Raw genomic sequence first — 21,853 nt, forward strand, 5'->3', positions numbered from 1 at the left:
GTGAAAATATTTTCCTCTGAAATATTGTAAAGCAAAAGTGGCATAGAAGAATTAAATTAAAAAAGAAGCACCTCAAATTTTTACAATTTTTAAGTTACATCACCAAGATATACAATATGGCTTATTGCTGTAAACACATTCGTACATGTTAAACAACTTTGACTATATGACCAGCTCTCTGATAAATATGAAAAATTATTCCATTGTTTGATAAAAGAAAATGATAAAATTATTCCATTGTACTGAATAAAAAAATGTGTATGATAACATCATTATGTCAAACTATATATATATATATTATATATAGAGAGGTCTAAAGAGAGATTTGTAGAGTTAACATCATTATGTTATATATTTTTTAAAAATGTTGTCATATAATTCAACCATTTTTCTCCCTAATTTTATAGATCACCACTTTTTTTCACTCAAGTGTCAATCAAAACGAGCCTAATGAGACTTGTGTCCTAACTCCAGTTGGACACATGCATCTCACTGCGTGGTCCAGTACCATCCCTCTGTCCACAGGTCTTAGTCTGGCACCTGTGGGTAGGCTTGTGCCTCTCTGACTGCAGAGCCAGTCTCATACCCCAGTGGCATTGGCCCAGGCGGGGACAGAGTCTAGGTGAAACATTGCTTTACCCCAGCTGTTAATGGCTAGTGTAATGCAAAGAATGCCAATGATGTTCATGACCAATCCTGCCTTGACCTGGTGAAGAAGAAAAGAATGCAGTCATTTCAAGATCTAGTTTAATGTTAATATATTTCTGTAAATGTACTGGGTGCCATCAGTATACTGAATAAATCTTCTGTTAACTCTCAGATTTTCTTAAGTTTATTTTTTAACCCATGGAAGTGTTTTGGATGTGCACACTCTTTTATTATTCTACCACTTTAATCCACAACAATAATTTGATTTGAAGGTGTTAAACTTGTTTATCATCCATTCATTTGCTTCAGTTCTGCAGTCTGAACACAACTTAACTTCAGCTATCGTCAAAATGTGATTGTCACTTAAGAAATTCTGGTCACAACTGCAAGTTTTTATGAATATAAATTCTGCAGACCAAACAGTTAAACATTGGTCCTAGAGTCACAGCACTGCAACATATAATTTACACAATAAACATACCAAAACCAACATCGTACTTACCATGTCAGACACCTTAAGGTATCCATAAGAGAAGACTATGGCATTTTGAGGAGTTGCGACTGGCAGCATGAAGGCAAATGAGGCACTTAGGGTACAAGGAACCATGACGTACAGCGGGTTGATTCCAATGGACTGAGACTGCAATAATCACACACAAGGTTTCAGCAGTCTGACACTTGGGCGAATATAGCCTTGATGACAACATCCTCCACTACTCTTTCTGGCTATTTTTCCTGCAACCTTAATCACCAACTCATAACTCAGAATACAAATTATTCAATTTTGTGTGCAGACAAAACTCATTGGGTGTGTAATTCAGATTCCTGCTGGCTTGGTGCTTAATCTTGATATCTAAACTAGAAACGTACAACATATATGGAGATAATGGCAGACTTTAAAGTTGCAAAAGACATTACTCAGTGGATGGGTAGATGGGTGTGGCGCGGGTGTGGTCTCTGGCCCGCTGCAGAGGAGGGGTGGCACGGTGAGCTCTCGGGGTGGCGTGGAGGCGGGGCTGAACAGGTGTTTGGGACGAGTGACTGATTGTGAGTTTTCTTATGTTTCAGTGACAGTTGAGGAAGGGCGCGGAGCAACTACTGAGTGGGAGTGTCTGTGTCCCATGTGTTTAAGCCGAAACCACAGCTATAATAAAAGAAGTGTGTGTCACCATAACCACAGTGTGTGTGTGCGTGCGTGTGTTTGGGTCTGACATCACAATTGGAAACCAAACCAAAACGTGGGAAAATGGGCCAGCTCTCACTGGGAGTAGTTTCAATGCTGAACTCCAGCTGGAGGAAAATTTTTACGCTAGGAAGCAACCTAAATGAGCTATTGCACCCAAACAGTATTTTCTGTCTTCCCCCACACCACCCTATTTTCATTCGCTCTAGTCTTGCTTCACTTCCTTACCATCGAGGCTAAGATAGGTAGGAAGAGTGTTGCAGTGGCTGCATTACTGGTGCATTCTGTGAAGGTGGCAATCAGCAGGCATATGACAATGGCAATTGCCCAGGGAGGGATGCTTTGCAGAGGAGCCATCTGATCTCCCATCCACTTTGATAGTCCAGACACCTAAAGAGACAACAAAACAAAGTGCATATTTACTTTGAGGAGACTGCGATTCAGGTTTGGTCACAATATATTGCATCTGCTACAATGTAACTATATTTGCAGAAAACCAAAAACATCTGAATCCAAAGACTTATTGATCCCTAGGGGATCAAGACACTGAATGGCTATTTAGAAGTCCTACATTTCTTGAAAGACTGTTATTGTCCCCATAACCATTGCATCTAACAACTGCCTTTGTAACTTACTTCACTGCCCTTAGCCAGAGCAAACCCTCCTCCAAGAAGAAGCACAATACCCCAAGGGAATTTATTTTTTGCAACTTTCCAGGTGAGGAGACGAGGTGTTGGGCCAGCAGTTTGATGAGGTGCTACAGGTCAAAGGAACGAATCATCAAAGTTTAATTACAGCATAGCCTACTATTCTCAAACTTATAAGAATGGGAAACACAACATTCTTCAGAAATGATGGCTCACCCATGTCAAAACTATGAGTCCTAAAAGAACACAAGCGCGGAGGTTTGGAGGGCAGAACAAAGAGAAGGACTGCGACAAAGACTGCCACCGTGGCATCTGATACATACCTGAAGGATGGAGTGATAGCAAAAATCAAGTAATATCACAATTTTATAAACTAAATTTCTGAAGGAATAAACATTAGGTGTTGAATTATGTCTTTTTATAGAAAATATGTATACAAACTCTGCTTGGGAGTTGAAGATATCTGTTGCCCAGCCACTGACAAAGCCTGGATCCCTTGTGAACCACAGCAACACGAGCAAAATGAAGAGACACAGGACACTTATCTCTCCAAAGGACATCGGCCCCAGCAGGCGATGCTGTTCACGGATCACATTATATGCAGCAATCTCCTTCTCTGTCTTCACAGCCCCACAGCCCCATGTCTTCTTAAAGCTGGGGGATCACATGGGAAGAAAAGTCTTTGTGTCACTTCTACACTCACTCACAGTCTTAGTGCGGTAAAAGGTTTCTTGATGTTGATTCAAGTCTCTGTCACTTATAATCAGGCTTTATGCATTATCAAACTCACTTGAATCCCATGAAGACAAACTGCAGCCAAAGCCATGCCAGTGTGAGCATGATGATCATGTTGGGGAAGGCAAAACCGAACCAGGACGCAAAGTTAATAATGTCCCCGTTTTCAGGAAACAATCTAATACAAAAGAAAAAACAAATGAGAGGAATATATTAATTATATTGGCACGATACTAATAACTGATAAGAGGACACTCACTGGTTCATCTGGCCTATCAGCACCAAATTGGGACCACTTCCTGTCAGTGTTGCTGTTCCTCCGATGCTGGCAGCATAACAAATACACAGGGTCATGCCTTTACACATTCTCCGCCGTTCTGCTGCCTCCTTATGCCTGACAACCTCAGCCGTGGCATCTAAGGAAGTCACTACTTCTAGGCCTTTAAACAAAGAGAAAGAAATGATAAAGGGCTACTAGCGGCTTGATAGAAGTCTTTGACGCTGTTGATTTTTTTTTTCTGATTTTTTTTATATGGAAGTTACAAAAGGCTCACCTTGTCCCTCATTCTGTTTCTCTGTTTGTGAATCAGCTTTATTGTCAGTCTCTGATGTTTGGACCTGCTCATCCGAGCTGAAAATTTGAGGCATTTCTGCCTCACTGGTGTTTAGCTGTTCCAGCACTGCTTGGACAATTGGCACCATCATAGCTGTGGTAGCAGTGTTACAGATCCACATGGATATGAATGCTGTTACACCCATGAAGCCCATCATCAGTCTGTCACAAGAAGATTAAGAAAAAAAAAAAAAAATCAGAAAGGTTAGTGCTCTTGGGTTGGAAGATGAAGTAGACTTTTATGATGGGAGCGAAAGGATTATTTTCCTAATCTACATCGTATACTGTGATTTTCATATCATAACAGATTAGATATAATGTCGGTCTGAAAGGTAATTAACCACTCACAGTGCTGGACGTACACCAACAATGAGCAGGACCCTCAAAGCCATGCGCTTGTGCAGATTCCAGTGCTCCACAGCTACAGCAACCATGAGTCCTCCAACAAACATCATGTTTGTGTCCTTTAGGTACTGCATACACACCTGAGACAAAAGGATCACACTAGATAAGATGTATGCACACATAAATAAGCATTTACACTGTGATATATATTTTTTACTTACATCTTTGGACTCCATGATTCCAAACAAAGGGAAAAGGAGAGCTGGAAGCAAAGCGGTTACAGCCAGAGGTAGAACCTCTGTGCACCAGTACACTGCCATCAGGATTATCACATAACCACATTCTGCCACCTGCATTAAGAAAAAAAGTACAACATACAAACAACTCAGAATCAGAAAGACTTTATTTATCCCCAAGGGGCAATTAACATACAACAGAGCAGCATGACGTTGAAGACAAGGACAGGGCATAAACAGGCAATAAGAGTGAGATAATAAATACACATAATATACAGTATATACACAAATTACACAGTTGAATTAAAGTGACTGACTGCACCAAACAAAGGCATTGCTTTCAGTCTGTGTCAGCAACCTATCTAGGAAAGTCTTAGTTCATAGACTGAAGTTTATAAATAGCTAAGATCAATAACCATGATGCAATTTTAATGAGACATTAGGACAGTTCAAAGGGTGAAGATAAGTTGTCTCATCGCCACTACAGAGCTGGATCATAGAAGTGAGATCTAGACAAAACTTGGATTGTTAATCATACACCCTTAATTTAAAATTGTTTCATTCCGGTTACATATCAGCTTCTTGAAAACCAATTTTTCTTTTCATGCTTCACATTTAAACCTATGCCAATGATAACATGCTCACACCCTGTGATTCTTGTGTCTCTATGACCCACGTAGAAGTAACAACGTCTAAAGAGCCCTTTTTTACTCTGTGGTCCCGCGCTTACCTATCATGCTACCAAAAAGAAGTTAAAATAACAGAACCGGAGAACGTAGCAGCAAACACTGGAGAGCTCTCACGCGCTCCAAGCGCTGTGCACTTGAGCGCGCATCAACAGGTGCAAAAGATCTAGTGCAAATTAAAACGCGTGAAAGGTAAAATCTGACTTAATTTTAGTTTACTTACTTACTTTAAAAAGTAAAGTAAGTAAGTAAACTATCTCATTAAAATTACTTTATTCTCTCATCTTTTTTTTATCAGGGTGTTTAGGTTTAACCCAAACGCAGATTAATTGCATACCTGTGTCCCGATCACTAAAGGCAGTGGAAGAAGTAGTAACGGAGTTAAGAAGAGGATCAGTTCATTCTTTACAGAGTAAAGAAATGTCAAGAATGCCATCTTGAAAGGAAAAAGGAGAAAAGCAGACTTCGCACCGTGGATGGCACTTTTGAAGCGCAGAAGAGAGAGGGGGGGGAGGCAAATAAAAGAGAGAGCGAGAGAGGAAACATAATGAGGAGAGAGAGAGAGAGAGAGAGAGAGAGGAGAGAGAGAGAGAGAGGGGTTGTAGGGTGCAAACACCGAAACTAAAGAACTGACCAATTAAAAGTGAAAAAGTTCCTCCACATAATCAGCACAATATTTTACATATATTTTCTCTCGGCTTCGAAATCAGTCTTCACTGTTACCATCTTGAAACCGAGGATTCCCCAGTTTACAGGACCATCCGACGGTACTGTGAAATACAGTGGTCATTATGTGTCACTTACATAGGATGAACAAGAATAGTGAGAATTTTACTCTGTTAGTTTCAGCAGGATTATTTTTGTTCATGATCAAAATAAACAATAATAAATAGTAATAAATACCGAAAATCATGAGTCCACGAGAAAGTCCAGGAGACCTGCATTTCATTTTTGAAATGATCCGATTACAGTATGTACTTTAAAATTCATAACCTTTTAAATTCCCAAAGGCTGAATGGCTCAATCAAATTCACTTAAATGTAAGATATTACCATTACCATGTGTGGTAAGCACCACCCGGTTGACAGGCTTCAGTCTTGTTGTTGCTTAGACAAAAGATACAACTAAAAAAAAGATGCAGAATTTTTCAGTTTTAGCATAAAATGCGGTTTTGTGTTTACTGACTTGCACAAATTTATCAGCTGTGCTGGATGTAGATGTAACATTCATTGCGATCATAAAATTTACAGCTGTGACCTTTGTATGCTGTCATGGCAGGGTATGCTGGTGTATTAATGGAATGGACCCAAATGCAGACACGGGAGAAAAGAACTGAAGATTAAACCAAAAGTGAGCCTTTATTGCAGCTGATTGCAAAAGAAAGGAACAAGAAACAAAGGCGAAAACTAAACTAAGGCCTAAACTGGAAAATAACTAAGTATTAAAACCGTGACAAGAGATATGAACATGGAACAGAACAGGAACATGAGACAATGTAACTATGAAATAACCAAACGTGAACCAGAACAGTAGGAAGAACTCTGAGACTTGACGTGACTAAACATGAAACCAAAAAGACAACCTAACCAAGAACAATAAGGCTACGTTCACACTGCAGGTCTTAATGCTCAATTCCGATTTTTTGATCAAATCCGATTTTTTTGTCTGCTTGATCACACTACAAATAAAATGCGACAGCAAATGCGCTCTAGTGTGAACGCTCAAAGCGGCCCGCATGTAAAAGAAGATGTCACACACAACGCGCTCTGTTTAGACCCAGAGCAAACAATATTGTTTGACTTGGACTTTACATTTCCAAATTTTTGCTTTAAGTTATTTTGTTATTTACATAATAATGTAAATAACCTAATAATTATCCTTATTGCTGTTTTAGAGAGGAGCGGTGCTTCAAAGGATAGTTGCAGATTTCTGTCAGAATCTGCAGATTATACAGTACAAATAAAATGTTCACGTTGTCTTCCCAACAGTTTCACTGACATCTACGCTGGATGGCCAGGAAGCGTTCGCGATGTCTTCTCGGACGTCTTCCGGGCGCTGATAATTGGCGTCTGTCTTGTGTCAGTGACGTAAAAGACGGATTTAATGCGACATGACCGTTCAAACAGCAGTCGCTTTCTAAAACATCGGATATGTATCGGATTCAGTACCACATACGAAACTGACCCAGATCAGATTTGAAAATATCGGATTTGTGCCGTTCACACTGTCATACCATGATCGGAGATGGGTCGCATAGGGTCAAAAAAAAAATCGGATTTGATGCGCTTTCGCCTGCAGTGTGAACGTAGCCTAAGAGACAGTGGACCTAAATACACAGGAGGGTAATGAAGGAAGTGGAAACACCTGGGGAGACACAGCTGACACAAATTAACATGACGCCACAAGGGGAAGTAAAACCAAACACAGTGTACATGGAAACACTAGACTCTTCAAAATAAGACAGGAAACATGGAGAGATGTAGCATGAAAAACACATGACAGGCTGACAAAGAAGACAGGAAAAGACTCACAAACACGGGGACATAGATGAAACCTAAACTAGACTAAAGACAACTAAACCCTAACTAAATAATAGCATAAGAACTTTCTAAAATAATATAAGGAATACAACATAAACTCAAACTGCTGTGTCACAGACCCAGCCCCTGACAGTATGCAAAGTTTATTTATTTACAATATCAGAGAAACAATTTGAATACATATACTGAAATTGATATATACATGGAAACACAAAAAATAAACAAGAAGATATGCACCCACCCCCCGCCCCCAATTCAGTTTTATCTATGACAGTGTACTTTAGTTGATTTCATGTAGTCTTTAATGGAGTCACAGATTTAGTGGGGATAAAATTAACCAACTCTAAGCAGATTTCATGTTTTTGGTGTTGTACCTACAAAAGTGACCATTATTGGATGCCAGCCATCAGTTATAATGACAGGAGCACATTGCAAATAACAATGGCAGGCAAATATCCGAATGCAGGTATTTGCTTGGGATATTATAAACATAGCAGACACTCAAGCAAATCGGAAGAATTTCACTTGTGCAGATTGCAAAGTCTGCACAAATGAAGGATTTGTCTATAAAAATACACACATCATGCCACCTTGTGGAGAGAACCCATACAACACAGAAATCAGGTAAATACAGCATTTCTCTTTGGGAACTTGGAACACTGGGAAATTGGGAAGTAGCCTATCATGTGATGCGACCTTAAATATGATCAGGTGATTTCCTGGGTCCTTAAAGGTCAGAAAAAAATGAAGAAAGACCTGGAAACTGTGGCTAGATTTCATCCATATTATTTAGACAGTAATAGTAGTGCTAGCGTCTCTGTAATACCAGGGATTTATTGTTAGTAAACAGTATTTTTAACCAATGCATAAAGAACCACGATGTGCCAAGAGGACCGGCTCAATTTCGGCCATTCTTTACCTTTAATATATTACCCTAAACGTGTTACATCAAAAGTAGGTTATCAATAAGTCTTAACTAAAAAGGTAACCACAAACCTTACTTCTGCGGTTTATGGCAGAATAAATAAAGTGCTGAAGAGCAAATATACGTGTAGTACAGAGGAAGCGCTGCCGTCACAGCTGCAGGGAGCAAGCATCAATAGCAATCACATGAGAGGGGGCTGGTGTTATGTCACGTGAGGTATTGCTTCTAAAACATGGCTCCAAACAGCTCAGAGCAAAACACAATCGGCTGACTGACTGTCGTCTGGCCGCTGACACTCATCTCTAAACGCCAGAAAATGAAGCAAACACATGTCATCATGCAGGATGTTCAAGTGTTATGAAGTTAATGTCGGACAAACTCATCATGCATGGAACCGGGGTGCATTGTTAGCTCAACGCTAACGAGCTGTCAACTGCTACAAGTGGTGAGAGGTGAGCTATATGTTGGTGGCAATTGGTCTGCAATTGCATTATAGTTGTAATTTAACGAGGTAGTTGCTTTCGTTTAGCCTTGTGCTAGAAATATTAGCAACTAACTGCATGGTTGCGTTTTGCTTCCATCAGTTATGCATCTTAAGGTTAGTCCCTTTGTTAAGCTAACTGTTAGCTAGCGATAACTTCCGACGTTACTTCCCCAATCGTCATTTCTTAACCTTACCGACGGTTTTTATTAACTTTGTCCGTTGAGTTACGTAATATGTCAAAAAGGTTGCCATAATGTAAATACAGTTACGTGAATTTCTTAAGTTTTCATCCCCCAAACTGTCGTTTTAAATTGGGAATTGCTGTTTCTTTGGTGTCGTATCTGCCTGCAAGCTGTGAGCATTTATGAAAAGGACTCATGCCATTAATTACTACTAAGTGTAGTGTTTAAAAGAGCAGGTTGAATTACAAAATTACTCAGAAAACCTGCCCACAGGGCAGATTAGATTTGTAGAACTTGAGTCATGTGAGCTGAGCTCAAACTTTATGAGAGAAGTAGAAAGCATTAAAGCAGTATTGCCTTTTATAGTGGTTGCTCATCTAACTGTCTATTTATACTTTACAGTTCTGTTTTAAAGGGACAGGTGGATGAGGAGATAACATTTGCTTTTGGTGATTTTATATCTTCCTCCATGGATATCTGAAAACTTCTAGTGGCTGACAGCAAGTGGAAAGTAGCTGAAAACTGTCTAAGTGGGAACAACCAGTTGCAGATTCACCATGGATTGGCTGATGCATGCAGCTGAAAAAGACTTGGGGATTGAAAGACGGCAGCAAGGCCCAGGGCGCCGTCCTCAAGAGCTTGTAGCCCTTGTTCCTGTGCGCTGGGTGATGGGCCTGAGAGAGAGGCGAGTCATGCGCTGTGCCCGTTTTGACAGCATCAGTGAGGCAGAAATTTGCACATACCTTCAGTCTTCCCAGGCGAAACTGCCCCCTGGGTGGACTAGAGTGTGCATTCAGGGTCTGAGGAAAAGTAAGCTGAGCTACAGACTGGCCAGAGAGCCATGCCACCAACAAATGGAATTTCTGTCACAGGATTCTTACGCCAAAACAATGCAGAGTGTCTCACAGCATAATATCAGGTACTCAACATAATTTAAATTCTAATGCAAAATATATCTTTGCGTACCACCTTATTGTAGTTCTAAATCCTGATTAAGCTAAGAATATTTGTCTAAGAAAACATTTTCTGCGATATTGGGTACAGCTGATCAAGTTAATTAATCATTGAGCACTGAAAGGCTGTGTGTGAGAGAGTTTTTGTGAGGGTTTTTATTCAATAAGTCAGTAATAAAAATATGTTTTAGGTCCACAACTAATATGTTCGTGTGTAATGCTTTCATATTAAATGAGCTGTGTTAGGTATTATTACTTGCTTTAGTTAGGACATGGTTACTCATTAGTTGGAGGCATTTCTTAATCATGCAGTCCTAACAACATTAGGCGTTATGATCTAAGAGAGAGTTTAATGCTTAACAGTCTCCATTGCCCTTCTTCTTTCTTTCAGGAATCTATGGCGTGAAGCTCATAACAAACTTGTGCGGCCATATTCAGGAGCCAGTGAACAGATGCATGTTGCAGCTGTAGATGCAGTACGTCATGCATTACAGAAGCTCTTTAATTCCACATTTATCTCAACTGAAAAAGTATCTCCATTGCTTTCTCCTGCCAGAGAGAAGGAGAAAGAAGTCTGCTTGCCATCTAGCTCATCTTGTTTTTCCAAATCCCAGTCAGACAGTCTGTGTCCTAACATCCTGCCTGCAGAATCTCTTTTGGAGACAGCAGAAATGCTCTATGTGATTCTCCCTTACACTCAGTATTCACTTCATGATATTGTCTCCTTCAGCCCAGCCAAGCTTGCTAACAGCAATGCCAAAGTGTTGTTCATTCTCTACCAGGTTCTAATAGCTATGCAGGCATGTCATGCAGCGGGCCTATCTTGTGGAGAGCTGTCTCTTCAGGACATAGCAGTAGATGATCAGTTGTGCAGCCGCCTAAAGCTCAACCTAGCTCATTATGAGGAACTGGGAACAGAAGAGGATGCAGAAAGTAATGTTAGTCGCAGAAAAGAGCCAAAAAATGTCCTGCCAAGGGAAATTCAGTGTGTGAGCCAAGAGAACAAAAGACTTTGCAAAAACTGCTTTGATGAATTAAAGACTTTGGTTCTGGACTGGGTCCATGGACGGGTCAGTAACTTCCGCTACCTGATGGAACTAAACAGATTAGCGGGGCGGCGAGAAGGAGACCCAAATTATCACCCAGTTCTGCCTTGGGTGGTGGATTTCACTGTGCCAGAGGGAAAATTCCGGGATCTCAGGAGGTCAAAGTTCAGGCTCAATAAAGGGGATAAGCAGCTGGACTTTACATATGAGATGACCAAAGAGGCTTTGGCAGCTGCAGGAGGCAGTGGGGTTGGTGGAGGAGGTGTCGGTGGAGACCTCAGTGGAGGTGGTGCTGGTGCTGGACAGTCTGATCACCTCCATGTACCTCATCACATATCCGATGTTCTGTCAGACATTACATACTATGTCTACAAAGCCAGGCAGACTCCCAAGTCAGTATTGTGCAGCCATGTTCGATCCCAGTGGGAGCCCAATGAATATCCAGCCAGTATGGAACGCATGCAGAGCTGGACCCCTGATGAGTGCATTCCAGAGTTCTACACAGACCCTTCCATTTTCCACTCAATTCACCCTGACATGCCAGACCTAGATGTGCCTTCATGGTGCAAGTCTTCTGAAGAGTTCATTGAGGTCCATCGGCGGCTTCTGGAGAGCAGAGAGGTGTCCCAGCATTTGCATCACTGGATTGATCTCACATTTGGCTATAAGCTGTCAGGTAAAGAAGCTATCAAGGCCAAGAATGTGTGCCTGCATCTCGTGGACAACCATACTCATCTAACTACTTATGGTGTAGTTCAGCTCTTCGACCAACCACACCCACCTCGCTTATCTCCTTCTCAGTATGCCCCAGCAGAACCTCCTCCTCTTGGCCTTGCTGCTCATAATGTGCCTTCTCTACCCATCCCTCTAAATGAGACTCTGGCTGACACTGTGGATGGAATGGTGCCAGAATCTACAGGGTGTGAGTCCAGTGGATGGACCACAGTGGACAAAGATGAAGACCTTGAACAAGGTACAGAAGCTCTGGACTCTTTAGCATCCACTGGCTCATCCACCTCAGCATCTTGCTCTGTGCCAGTACCAGGTATTAGTGCATCAGGAGGAAAGACGGGAGGAGAGCACACAGCACTTACTGTATCTCAGTCTCCAGGTTCATTCCCTGGTGACCTCTCAAGTGGCATTGGTCCTGGTTTCCGAAGTGGCATGCTGCAACGAGGTGGGACAATGAACAAAAAGCACGGGGAAGGAATTGTGACTGCCTCCAGTACAGAGGAAATGAAGATCATTCTCCCTGAAGGCTTTAACCCATTTCAGCCTTTAGAAGAGCTGGAGAAGTTGAACAATTTTCTGGTAAAAAGTCTTCACGCTGACGTATGGCATCCTTCGGCTTCTAGTGTGCGACTGGACCTGACAACCGAATCCCTCCCCTCTCTCATGCATCTCTACCAAAGAGACATGCAGGCTCTTGGTGTTCTCATTGCTGAGATATTCTACGCCGCTAAACTAAGAGGACTGAAACCAGATACTGCACTCAAACAGCGTTTCCAAGCTGTTATAAAGCTATGCTCTGCCAGCCTCCGTGATGTACCACTGTGTTTGCACCATGCTCTTGAGACACTTTTGCTAATAGAGAAACATTCTGGAGAGGCAAACAAAGATTTATCAGATTACCCAAGTCCTCTCCTCTTCAAATATGACCCCATCTTCAATGGTCTGCCTCCTCCAAGCCCCTCTCAGTTACTGAACTCTGTCATCACTCCCTTTCCTTTCCCTTCTTATTTTGCAGCACTTCATCATTTTATTTTTTCCTACCATGCCAAGATGGAAAATATTAGTAGCCTTCAAGGAAGAGATGTTGTCTTTCACTTGTGGCAGCAGCTTGAAGCACTGCTGCGGAGTAACATCACAGCAGAGGGTCTTGAGATCCTCTTGCCCTTTATTCTAGCCCTCATGCTTGAGGAGTCCACTGCTGTCTATGCAGCTTGGTACCTTTTTGAGCCCATCTCTACAGTACTGGGTCCCAGAAATGCAAACAAATACTTACTGAAACCGCTGATTAATGTTTATGAAAGTCCTCACTGCCTCCGAGGCCGTTTCTATCTCTACACTGACTGTTTCGTTCTTCAGCTGATTGTGAGACTGGGCCTGCAGGCCTTTCTATCCAGCCTACTTCCCCATGTGCTCCAGGTCATCACTGGCTTTGAAAGCTGCAACTCGGGCTCTGGAACCGAACCTTTTAAAGGGTTGAGAAATGGCATGTGTAATATGGGAGAGGAGGAAGAAGAGGAGTTTCAGTGTGGTGATGTTCGGCCAACGTCTGGGTCTGTTGGCGGTAACATGGGGGCTAGCGGCAGCATCAGTCTTAGTGACCAAGTGTTTCTTTCGGAGCCAGAAGACTTTCAGAATGGGTTTTATGTAAACAGTGGCGCAGGGGTGCTTACTGGGAAACAGCAGAGTCAGAACTCTGCAGCCAGGGAACAAGACCAAGAGTCTCTCAGTGTGGGGAAACTAAGTGACAAAAGTAGCGCAAGTGAACTCTCTCTGGGTGAGGACTCAATGCGGGATCGAACCAGCCTGAAATCAGCTGACAGCAGCCAGGACCTGAAACACACCAGTGAAGGAGAGGAGGGAGGAGAGCTGGAGGAAGATGAGGGGCCAGATGCTGGTGAGGATAAAGAGGGGACAAATGACCGAGCTGTCTTCAACCTTGAGCTTACTCCTTCTGGTTGCACAGAAGCTTCAGGTGCCACAGTTGCCACTTTAGAGGGCGAGTTTGTGAATGGGATGACACTGGAAGAGACGGAGAAAGAGATTGTGGAAGGACAAGATGAAGAGGATGACCATGATCCGTCAGAAGAATCTGAGGGAAAAGAGCACAAAATTCTTCTTGGTGAGTTAATGGCGGTGGTTCATGCAAATGTTTTTACATAAAGTGGCAGTATCTAACATTTTGATTATGTTTCTAAAAACAGATACAGTCTGCAAAACCGTTAGATGGCTGTCAGCGAAACTTGGACCAACAGTGACATCTCGATACGTAGCCAGAAATTTGCTGCGATTGCTCACAAATTGTTACGTTGGTATGTAAATTTATGACAGGTAAAGCTTAATTGTCTAATTGGTAATTAATAAAATGATGCTCTGGAGTTTTGCATTGCTTAACTCTTGTTATATCTTATGGAGTTTTGTTTTAAGTTTCCCTTTTTTTGTCCTCCTTTTTCTTTTTTCCTTCCTTGTTTTTGCCTTTAGGACCTCAAAATCACCAGTTTGTTACTCCTGCATCTGACGGGAGCAGCCTAGAAAGTGTGGGAATGGGCAGTGTATATGAGAAGAAACCTGTTGTGGGTGACCACACTGCAGGGCCTGTGCTGGACTGCCTCATCTATATAGCTCAACTTTACGGAGAGCCTGTACTGACCTACCAGTACCTGCCTTATATTGGATATCTAGTAAGAGGGGAACAATAGACTTTTTTCTGACAATTACACATGAAGCCGTCTATTAGCATTTTGAGGCTAGTTTTCTTTGTCACAGGAAAGCAAATGTATTTTAAGATGTAAAAATATAAATGAAAATATGCTATTCATTTAATAAATGTGCATGTTTTCCAGGTGTCTCCACCCTCTTCTCAGCGTCTTAACACACGCAAGGAAGCAAGTCTGCTTGGAGCTGTTGCACTTACACAGAAGATCATTGTATTTCTCTCTGATACCACTTTAATGGACATGCTTATGAAGATCAATCAGGATATTCTTCTGCCATTGTTGGACCTGCTTACTACACCTCGTATGGGGTAATTTACAAACTAATTTATGTACAAGTACATTAATTTGAGGGGACTGTGTATAATAGGAACTGAGGGTTCCAGAATTCAGTAAAACCTTTTTAAACAGCAAACTGTTGGATGATTTTGCTTTTTTTTTTTTTCTTTACCTTGTTGAGCTGTTATGTTTTGAAGTGAAAAAGCTTTACATTTTGTTACAGAAAGATGATGATAATAAAAAAAAAAAAAAAAAAAAACCAACCCCTCATTAGATTAGATCTGTTTATCCTTTGTTTTGTTCTTCCCATTCTGCTGTACTCTGTAGGTTTCCCAGTGGAGTTCAGACACGCACTGCTGTCTGTCTCAAGACACTCAGCCTGATGGCTCTTATCTGTCTACGCATTGGGAGGGAAATGGTGCAGCAGCATATGGCTGACACTTTGCGTCGATTCTTTGCTGTTTTCTCACTGCTGCATTCTCTGCAGCCCCAGGTATGCACACACACACACACACACTTTTTCACAATCTCTATCCTTAGCCGTCACAGCTAAATGCTGACCACCAAAAACTAAATCATAACTCTGACACAGAGGATCAGGGTCTCAGCTTGGTCCTCACAAAGATGGATAACCCAACAACTAATACATAATGACTGGCAAGTGTTATGTTGCATGTTTCTTTTTTTTCTAAAAGGCTTTCAACTCGAAGTTTGTCACAAATAGCTTCATGATAAATATTTGACACGAAGTGACAAAACGGTAAAAAAAAAAAAACTAGATAGAAACCTATAATAACCTTTTTCTTTAATAAATGTAAAGGTGTATTTCAGTTACACACATTTCTTGGAGTTGCAATAAAGGAATACAATTTAAAATGTCAGTTATGTCAAATATGTCAGTATAGTCTCTTTATCCTGTAGCTCGACAACGCCCCTCGCAGGGTTGTGGGAGAAGTCACAGTGGTAGATGTCTGTACCACTGAAGAGTCAAATGTGACATATGAGCTGGGGGTCTTGGAAGAGCTGCAGACTGTGTTTAACCCTCAAATGGCTCATGCCTCTTACATCCCCTTCTACTGCCTCATCGGTAGGTGATATCTTATGTTTTATCTGTGCTAAAAGTAATGTTTTTTTTGTTTTTTTTTTAAAATATATATTAAAGAGATATAAAACACCATTCTTTTGTCATTGCTCTAGGTGATACAGCAATCCGGAAACTAGTACCTAATCATGAGCTGGTCTGGGAGTTGGCCCAGTCTTACCATCAGAGTGTAAGTCAGGGTCAAGAAACATCCACCATAGGATCCAGGGTGGATCCACTTCCACCGTCTGGTTTTGGCAGACGTGTGGATTGTAGCACGTTCCCATCCCCCTCGACTAGTTCCACCCTGCAAGGAGACTTGCTTCCTGAGTCAGGCACATTTGGGAGCCACCTCGTAGGAAACCGAATTCAAGTATCCAGAGACACTGACTATGGTGGCTGCCCAAATGTTGGCTTGACTCACCCTTGGGGACGCTCTAGTCATACCACACCTATCATTACAACAGCCTCCACCTTCACAACACCATCCACTGGTGCAGCTTCTTTCTCCTCCTCCTGGGTGTCCAGCCCCACGCCAGAGGACAGTGTCTTGAAGCAGGAGCTCCCCCGAAGTAGCCGCTCCCTGCAGGGCAACTGGCTGGCCTACTGGCAGTATGAAATTGGTCTTAATCAACAAGATCCACATTTCCACTTCCATCAGATCAGATTACAGAATTTTCTGGGTCACTCGGGCACCACAAAGTGTTTGGCACCTCTTGCAGGAGAGGATTACTTTCTTTCTGGTAGTAAAGACAAGACTGTGAAGCTTTGGCCGCTGTATAACCAGGGTGATGGTACGCAGGATGTGGAGCCCAGGCTGACGTACAATGACCATCGAAAGTCAGTGTTCTATGTTGGACAGGTGGAGGCTTCACAGGAGGTAGTCAGCTGTGATGGTACCGTGCACCTGTGGGACCAGTATACAGGTAGGGAGATGAACTGCAGTGCATTACTACACACAAGTTAAACTGTTTCATTTAGCTTAAATATAAGTTTTTATCTGCTTTACATAGGCAAACAGATCCGCTTGCATGAAGCCATGGATGGGAAGAATCCCATTACAGCTGTCACCACCATGCCTGCTCCACACAGCAGTGTTGTGTACGGCAGCGCGGATTCTGTTCTCCGCTTCATTGATCCTCGCAAGCCTGGATTGCAGGTAACAATTTCAAACTATCTGTTGAGGCTTAGTCTATACATCACCCACCAATTATTTTTCATTACTATGTTTTGAAAACTATAGCTCTTTTGTGCTTCTCTACTATAATAATAATAATTGTAATCTTTCCCCATGTACTCAGCATGAATTTCGTCTGGCATACAACAATGTGAGTGCTGGGCTCATCCGTTATCTGGCTATAAACCCTTCAGGACGCACAGTGGCGGCAGGTTTCTCATCTGGCTTCATTGTTCTGCTAGATGCACGCACAGGGCTTGTACTGAAAGGCTGGCCAGCTCATGAAGGAGACATACTCCAAATGAAGGTATATTTACAGTTTGTATGTAGTGTATGCAGTTTCAATCACCTTTCAGTCAAATGGGTAAGGCGGTATCTCTGGGTGACAGCTTGAGTTGTCAGGGGAGTATGTAGTCAGATTTTGACTGTTGTTATATACGCTCGCTGGCCACTTTGTGAGGTACACCTATTTGTGTCTTTAGACTACTACTTAGTACTACTGAATTTCAAACTTGGCATCAGAATGGAAAAGAATTGTGATTTAAGTGATTTTGAACTTAGGATGGTTGCTGGTACCAGATGGGCTGGTTTGATTATTTCAGAACCTGCTGATCTGCTGGGATGTTTCCCACACAACCATCTCTAGTGTTTACAGAGAATAGTCTGAAAAAGAGAAATTATCAGTTAACTTGGTGAAACTGCCTTGTTGAAGTCAGAGGAGAATGGTTAGACTGCTTTAAGCTGACAGGAGGGCAACAGTAACTCAAACACTTGTTACAGCCAAGGAATGTAGAACAGCATCTCTGAATGCACAAAACATCAAACCTTTAAGCAGATGGCTACTTACCACACCAATCAACTAAAAATAGGAAACTAAAGCTATGTCTTAAATGGGCTCACCAAAGTTGGACAATAGAAAACTGGAAGAATGTTGCCTGTTGCCTGTTGCCTAATGTCTCCCAATTGCTACAACATTGGGATGGTAGGGTGAGAATTTGGCATAAATAACATTAAAGCAGGCTGCAGGTAGTGGTATAATGGGGTGAGGGAAAACTTTCTTTTCTTCTAATGGCTGTTTCCTGCAGGATGATGCACTGTGTCAAAGCGCAAACTAGTTTCTTGAACATGACAATGAGTTCATTGTAGTCGAATGGCCTCCACATTCACCAGATCTCAATCCAGTAGAGAACGTCTGGAATGTGGTGGAGCCGGAGTTTGACATCATGGATGTGCAGTCAACAAATCTGCAGTAACTGTGTGATGCTGTCATTTCAATATAGATCAAATGTAGATAAAAAGAAAGTAAAGATTTATTCGGCTTAGAATAATACTTTCTCAATGTATATGATACCTTGATCTTATAGTGCGCATTCATGAACCTCAATCTTTGTTACACCAAGTACCAGTCAAGTTTTTTACAGAAGACTTGGGCTGGATACATGGGGATCATGAAGTTGTTACATATATTGGTCTCTGCTTTGGTCAAACTTTTTATTTTGTCACCTGGAGCAGCAAGTATGGGGTTAGATGATTGGTTTATATAAAATCCAAGACCCCTGCAGTTATTTATTGATATAATGTAACCATTTCATTGTACACTTCAACAAGCTGAATCTGGGCTGTACAAAATCACTATCGGGCTTTCTGGTAAACAGTGGAAACTTCTGGATGACCACACAGCCCACGCAGTGCACAGCTAATCGCTTGTCATTTGCATAGACTCCATCGCTCTGAGTGACCCACATTACATCAGACACAAAATGGAAAATTTTGTTCTGTTACCTACCTGAACGGTTTTTGATGCACTTGGTATAATAGCAGCATCATTGCATTTTCCTCCTCTGATTACTGAGTGATGCTTTTGATTATGTATGTGCATCTAACCTCTAGTTTGATAAGTGTAGTGATAATTTACCAGCGTTTATTTAAGATTTACAGATATTGCCTGACACAAAGACTGTCCAAAAAAGGGGTCAGCCTTTTTTGCTGTTGGATTCCTAAACTATAATTTACTCAAGCCAGGAAGTGTAGCTGTACTGTTCAGTGGTAAGGTAAATAAATATTAAAACAATGAGTCAAGTGTCTTTTATTTTTCGGTATTCCCCATAGGTAGTGATTCAAAGATACTAAGGGGCACAGAGATGGTGAAAGTTGTACCTAGCAAATATGTTGTCAACATAGTGCAAACTTTATTTAACCCCAAATTAGGTCAGAGATAAGGGCCCCAGTTTTAAACTCACAAGTTTGGGCAAATATGGACACAGGTTAGATATTAGAAAGACCACAGTGATTTCTCATTGGCGCACACACATCACTAGGGCCTCCCCCATTTTTCTTACCTGCAGCAGCTTATTCGAAATGCGCTTTAAAAATTAATTTTCTTTTCCTAAATGAAAATTTTACGAACAAACCTTGCTTCTAACTGAAGGTTCAAAATTTATGGATATGGAACATGTTATTTAGTGGTTGTTATTTATTTAGTTTTTTTGTTTGTTTGTTTTTCAATGGTAGTTACTGATAGTAAATGATGATTTAGAAACTTAATATAAACAAGGCTAAAGGCTGATTTTGTCTGTCTGAATGTGTGGAATATGTTTCTGTTTTCAATATATTTTCAAATAAAAACCCCTTTCCCCATTTAGTTTTATTTACTAAGGGTCTCTGGGTTTATTCAGCTCATCTTTTCTTGTATTCCTTAAATTTTTGAGTATTTGCAAGGTCTATAATGATTTTGGTGTATTTGACATTTTACTCTTTATTCCTAATTTTTGTTTTGTTTCTAAGTTACTGGGACATGACATCCACAATCACTGATTCTTGTTTCTTGTTTTATTTTTCAGGCTGCAGAAGCAAATATTGTTATCAGTTCCTCCACTGACTACACATTGACTGTGTGGAAAGATCTGGAACACAAGCCTCTTCGCCTGTACAAGTCACCATCCGACCCCATCCACGCCTTTGACCTTTACGGTTCAGAGATTGTAACGGGAACAGTGGCTAATAAGATCGGAGTGTACTCTATGGCTGATATCTCCCTGAGCCCTGTTAGCAGCACAAAACTGAGCACAGAGAACTTCCGCGGTACTCTGACCAGCCTTGCAGTCCTGCCCACCAAGAGGCTTCTGCTGCTGGGCTCTGAGAATGGTGCCATTAGGTTATTAGCTTAAATCAATAGCTAGAAGCTATACTAAACACACTCTGCATTGACCTTCAAAGTGTCTTATTCATGCCAGATACCAAGTGTCTGAGCTCCTCTGTCCCTTCTGTGCTTTCGGTCAATTATACTGATAGGGCAAGTTGTCATATCCTTTAAACTGTTTGTTGAATGAGGCAGCACAAGTAGAGGCATTGTATAAGCTTCATGTCTACTGCATATTGCCATTGAGGCTATTGACATGTATCATGTACATTGATAATGAATTCCTTTATTATTTTGTTCTTTTAAACCTATAGATGTATATACGAGGAGATTCTCATATAGACAAGGTCACTTATTCTTTTGACTAGGTTCCTTTTTCTGGTCAAAGGAATGAATTGGAAGACAAGCTCAGGAAGGTCTTATGTAGTGTTTACACTTTTCCAAATAGATGCATAACAAAACCAAAAATACATTGACCTCACCTTTGATTTCCCTCATGATAGAACAAATATGTATCCAAATGCACTGATTAAACTATGCAGTATTTGTAGATCACATCCTTTGTTTGTGTTAGTGTTGCTCCATTTTTCATTAGATATTTCAGTGTTTGTGTATACATCACGAACAGTAAAAGTACACTTGCTGTTGTGATGACAGTCTTGGTGTACCTTCTCAGAGAGGAGACACTTAAGTTGTCACATTAAAAAGTTAGTGACCGATGCACAGCCTTTATTCTACTGCACAAGTATGGCCTGAATTGTAACATTTAGAGTCTCACTCAGATTTTAAAGATTGAATGTTTTTTATCCACTAATAAATTACTTGAAGTTGCTTTGGGATTTTCTAAACATTGTTTAGGTATTCTTGATCTAACACTTCACAAAAACCTGTAGCAACAATACACTGGAAGTGGAACCCGGCAGATGCTGCTTTAAGTGGGTTTGCCAGCTATTGCAGAGACTTCAGCAATCAGCTTCTTCTAATTTTTGACTCTAAAAGCTAGCATCAGAACAGTCAATGCCAAGATAAACTGCTTATGTATTTTAACCATTATGTTTAACTGCTTGAAAACTGCTGAGATGGCAACAGAAGCTACAAATCAATAAATGTATTGTGTAATGTAGTCATGATGTGATGCAAATTAACATACAGTTGAAATTTTGCTCCTTAAATTGAGCCCAACCTCAAGTTTTCAAAGTTTAGTAGCATTTAACTATGAAAGCTTTGCTGTTTGCCTACTTTTCTAATTATTTGCCTAAAGTTCAAAATTGTTAAGTGTACTACACGTTTTGAATTTTTTTTTGTTTTGTTTTTTAGAAAATCCAGAGTGAAAGCTCAACTGTAAAATGACCAACTTTGTTTTAACGTTTGTAGTTGCACATTGATAATTGGTTACAATCGATATTCTGTCTCCGAACATTTTACAAGAAGTCAGTGAAAAACTTATTTATTAACTGGATTAATAAAAATTACTCCAATGTTTTTCTGTGTGTGTACCAGTTGTTCTGTGA

General features: G+C 41.0%; 2 protein-coding genes across 6 annotated transcripts; one reads left to right on the top strand and one right to left on the bottom strand.

Moving 5' to 3' along the window:
• Positions 1-309: 309 nt before the first annotated feature.
• LOC116336289 (solute carrier family 13 member 5-like) lies at positions 310-5,580 on the bottom strand. 4 transcript variants are annotated; one of them, XM_039622611.1, is made up of 12 exons: positions 5,138-5,256; positions 4,393-4,521; positions 4,175-4,311; positions 3,768-3,988; positions 3,473-3,653; positions 3,269-3,391; positions 2,920-3,132; positions 2,695-2,801; positions 2,467-2,588; positions 2,060-2,221; positions 1,151-1,288; positions 310-706 (listed from the first exon to the last, which is right to left on the bottom strand). In XM_039622611.1, exons 2-12 carry the CDS (start codon positions 4,489-4,491, stop codon positions 581-583), a joined length of 1,629 nt encoding a protein of 542 aa, XP_039478545.1. In that variant the 5' UTR covers positions 4,492-4,521; positions 5,138-5,256; the 3' UTR covers positions 310-580. The 4 variants fall into 4 exon arrangements, with proteins under 4 accessions (XP_039478545.1, XP_039478546.1, XP_039478543.1 ...); XM_039622612.1 differs by lacking the exon at positions 5,138-5,256 and adding an exon at positions 5,055-5,076; XM_039622610.1 differs by lacking the exon at positions 5,138-5,256 and adding an exon at positions 5,431-5,580 and having other exon boundaries at positions 581-706.
• A 2,773-nt stretch (positions 5,581-8,353) lies between these two features.
• On the top strand, positions 8,354-21,824 carry wdr81 (WD repeat domain 81). Of its 2 annotated transcripts, XM_039622607.1 has the most exons (12): positions 8,354-9,010; positions 9,627-10,143; positions 10,569-14,074; positions 14,157-14,264; positions 14,434-14,633; positions 14,796-14,977; positions 15,273-15,438; positions 15,867-16,032; positions 16,143-16,952; positions 17,040-17,185; positions 17,328-17,510; positions 20,044-21,824. In XM_039622607.1, the coding sequence occupies exons 2-12, from the start codon at positions 9,782-9,784 to the stop codon at positions 20,368-20,370; spliced, it is 6,156 nt and encodes a 2,051-aa protein (XP_039478541.1). In that variant the 5' UTR covers positions 8,354-9,010; positions 9,627-9,781; the 3' UTR covers positions 20,371-21,824. The 2 variants fall into 2 exon arrangements, with proteins under 2 accessions (XP_039478541.1, XP_039478542.1); XM_039622608.1 differs by lacking the exons at positions 8,354-9,010; positions 9,627-10,143 and having other exon boundaries at positions 10,569-10,653; positions 10,734-14,074.
• The last annotated feature ends 29 nt before the right edge of the window (positions 21,825-21,853 follow it).

This window comes from Oreochromis aureus, linkage group 14, assembly GCF_013358895.1.
Source record: "Oreochromis aureus strain Israel breed Guangdong linkage group 14, ZZ_aureus, whole genome shotgun sequence".
In the NCBI taxonomy this organism is placed as follows: domain Eukaryota; kingdom Metazoa; phylum Chordata; class Actinopteri; order Cichliformes; family Cichlidae; genus Oreochromis; species Oreochromis aureus.

Bases quoted from the DNA above. Each gene is read 5' to 3' on its own strand.
- LOC116336289 (XM_039622609.1), bottom strand. From the start codon at position 5,529: ATGGCATTCTTGACATTTCTTTACTCTGTAAAGAATGAACTGATCCTC. The intron at 3,133-3,268 runs GTGAGTTTGATA...GTGATCCCCCAG, and splicing joins TTTGTCTTCATGGGATTCAA to CTTTAAGAAGACATGGGGCT. The intron at 707-1,150 runs GTAAGTACGATG...CTTCTTCACCAG, and splicing joins ACCTTAAGGTGTCTGACATG to GTCAAGGCAGGATTGGTCAT.
- wdr81 (XM_039622607.1), top strand. From the start codon at position 9,782: ATGGATTGGCTGATGCATGCAGCTGAAAAAGACTTGGGGATTGAAAGA. The intron at 15,439-15,866 runs GTATGCACACAC...TTTATCCTGTAG, and splicing joins TGCATTCTCTGCAGCCCCAG to CTCGACAACGCCCCTCGCAG. The intron at 16,033-16,142 runs GTAGGTGATATC...TCATTGCTCTAG, and splicing joins CCCCTTCTACTGCCTCATCG to GTGATACAGCAATCCGGAAA.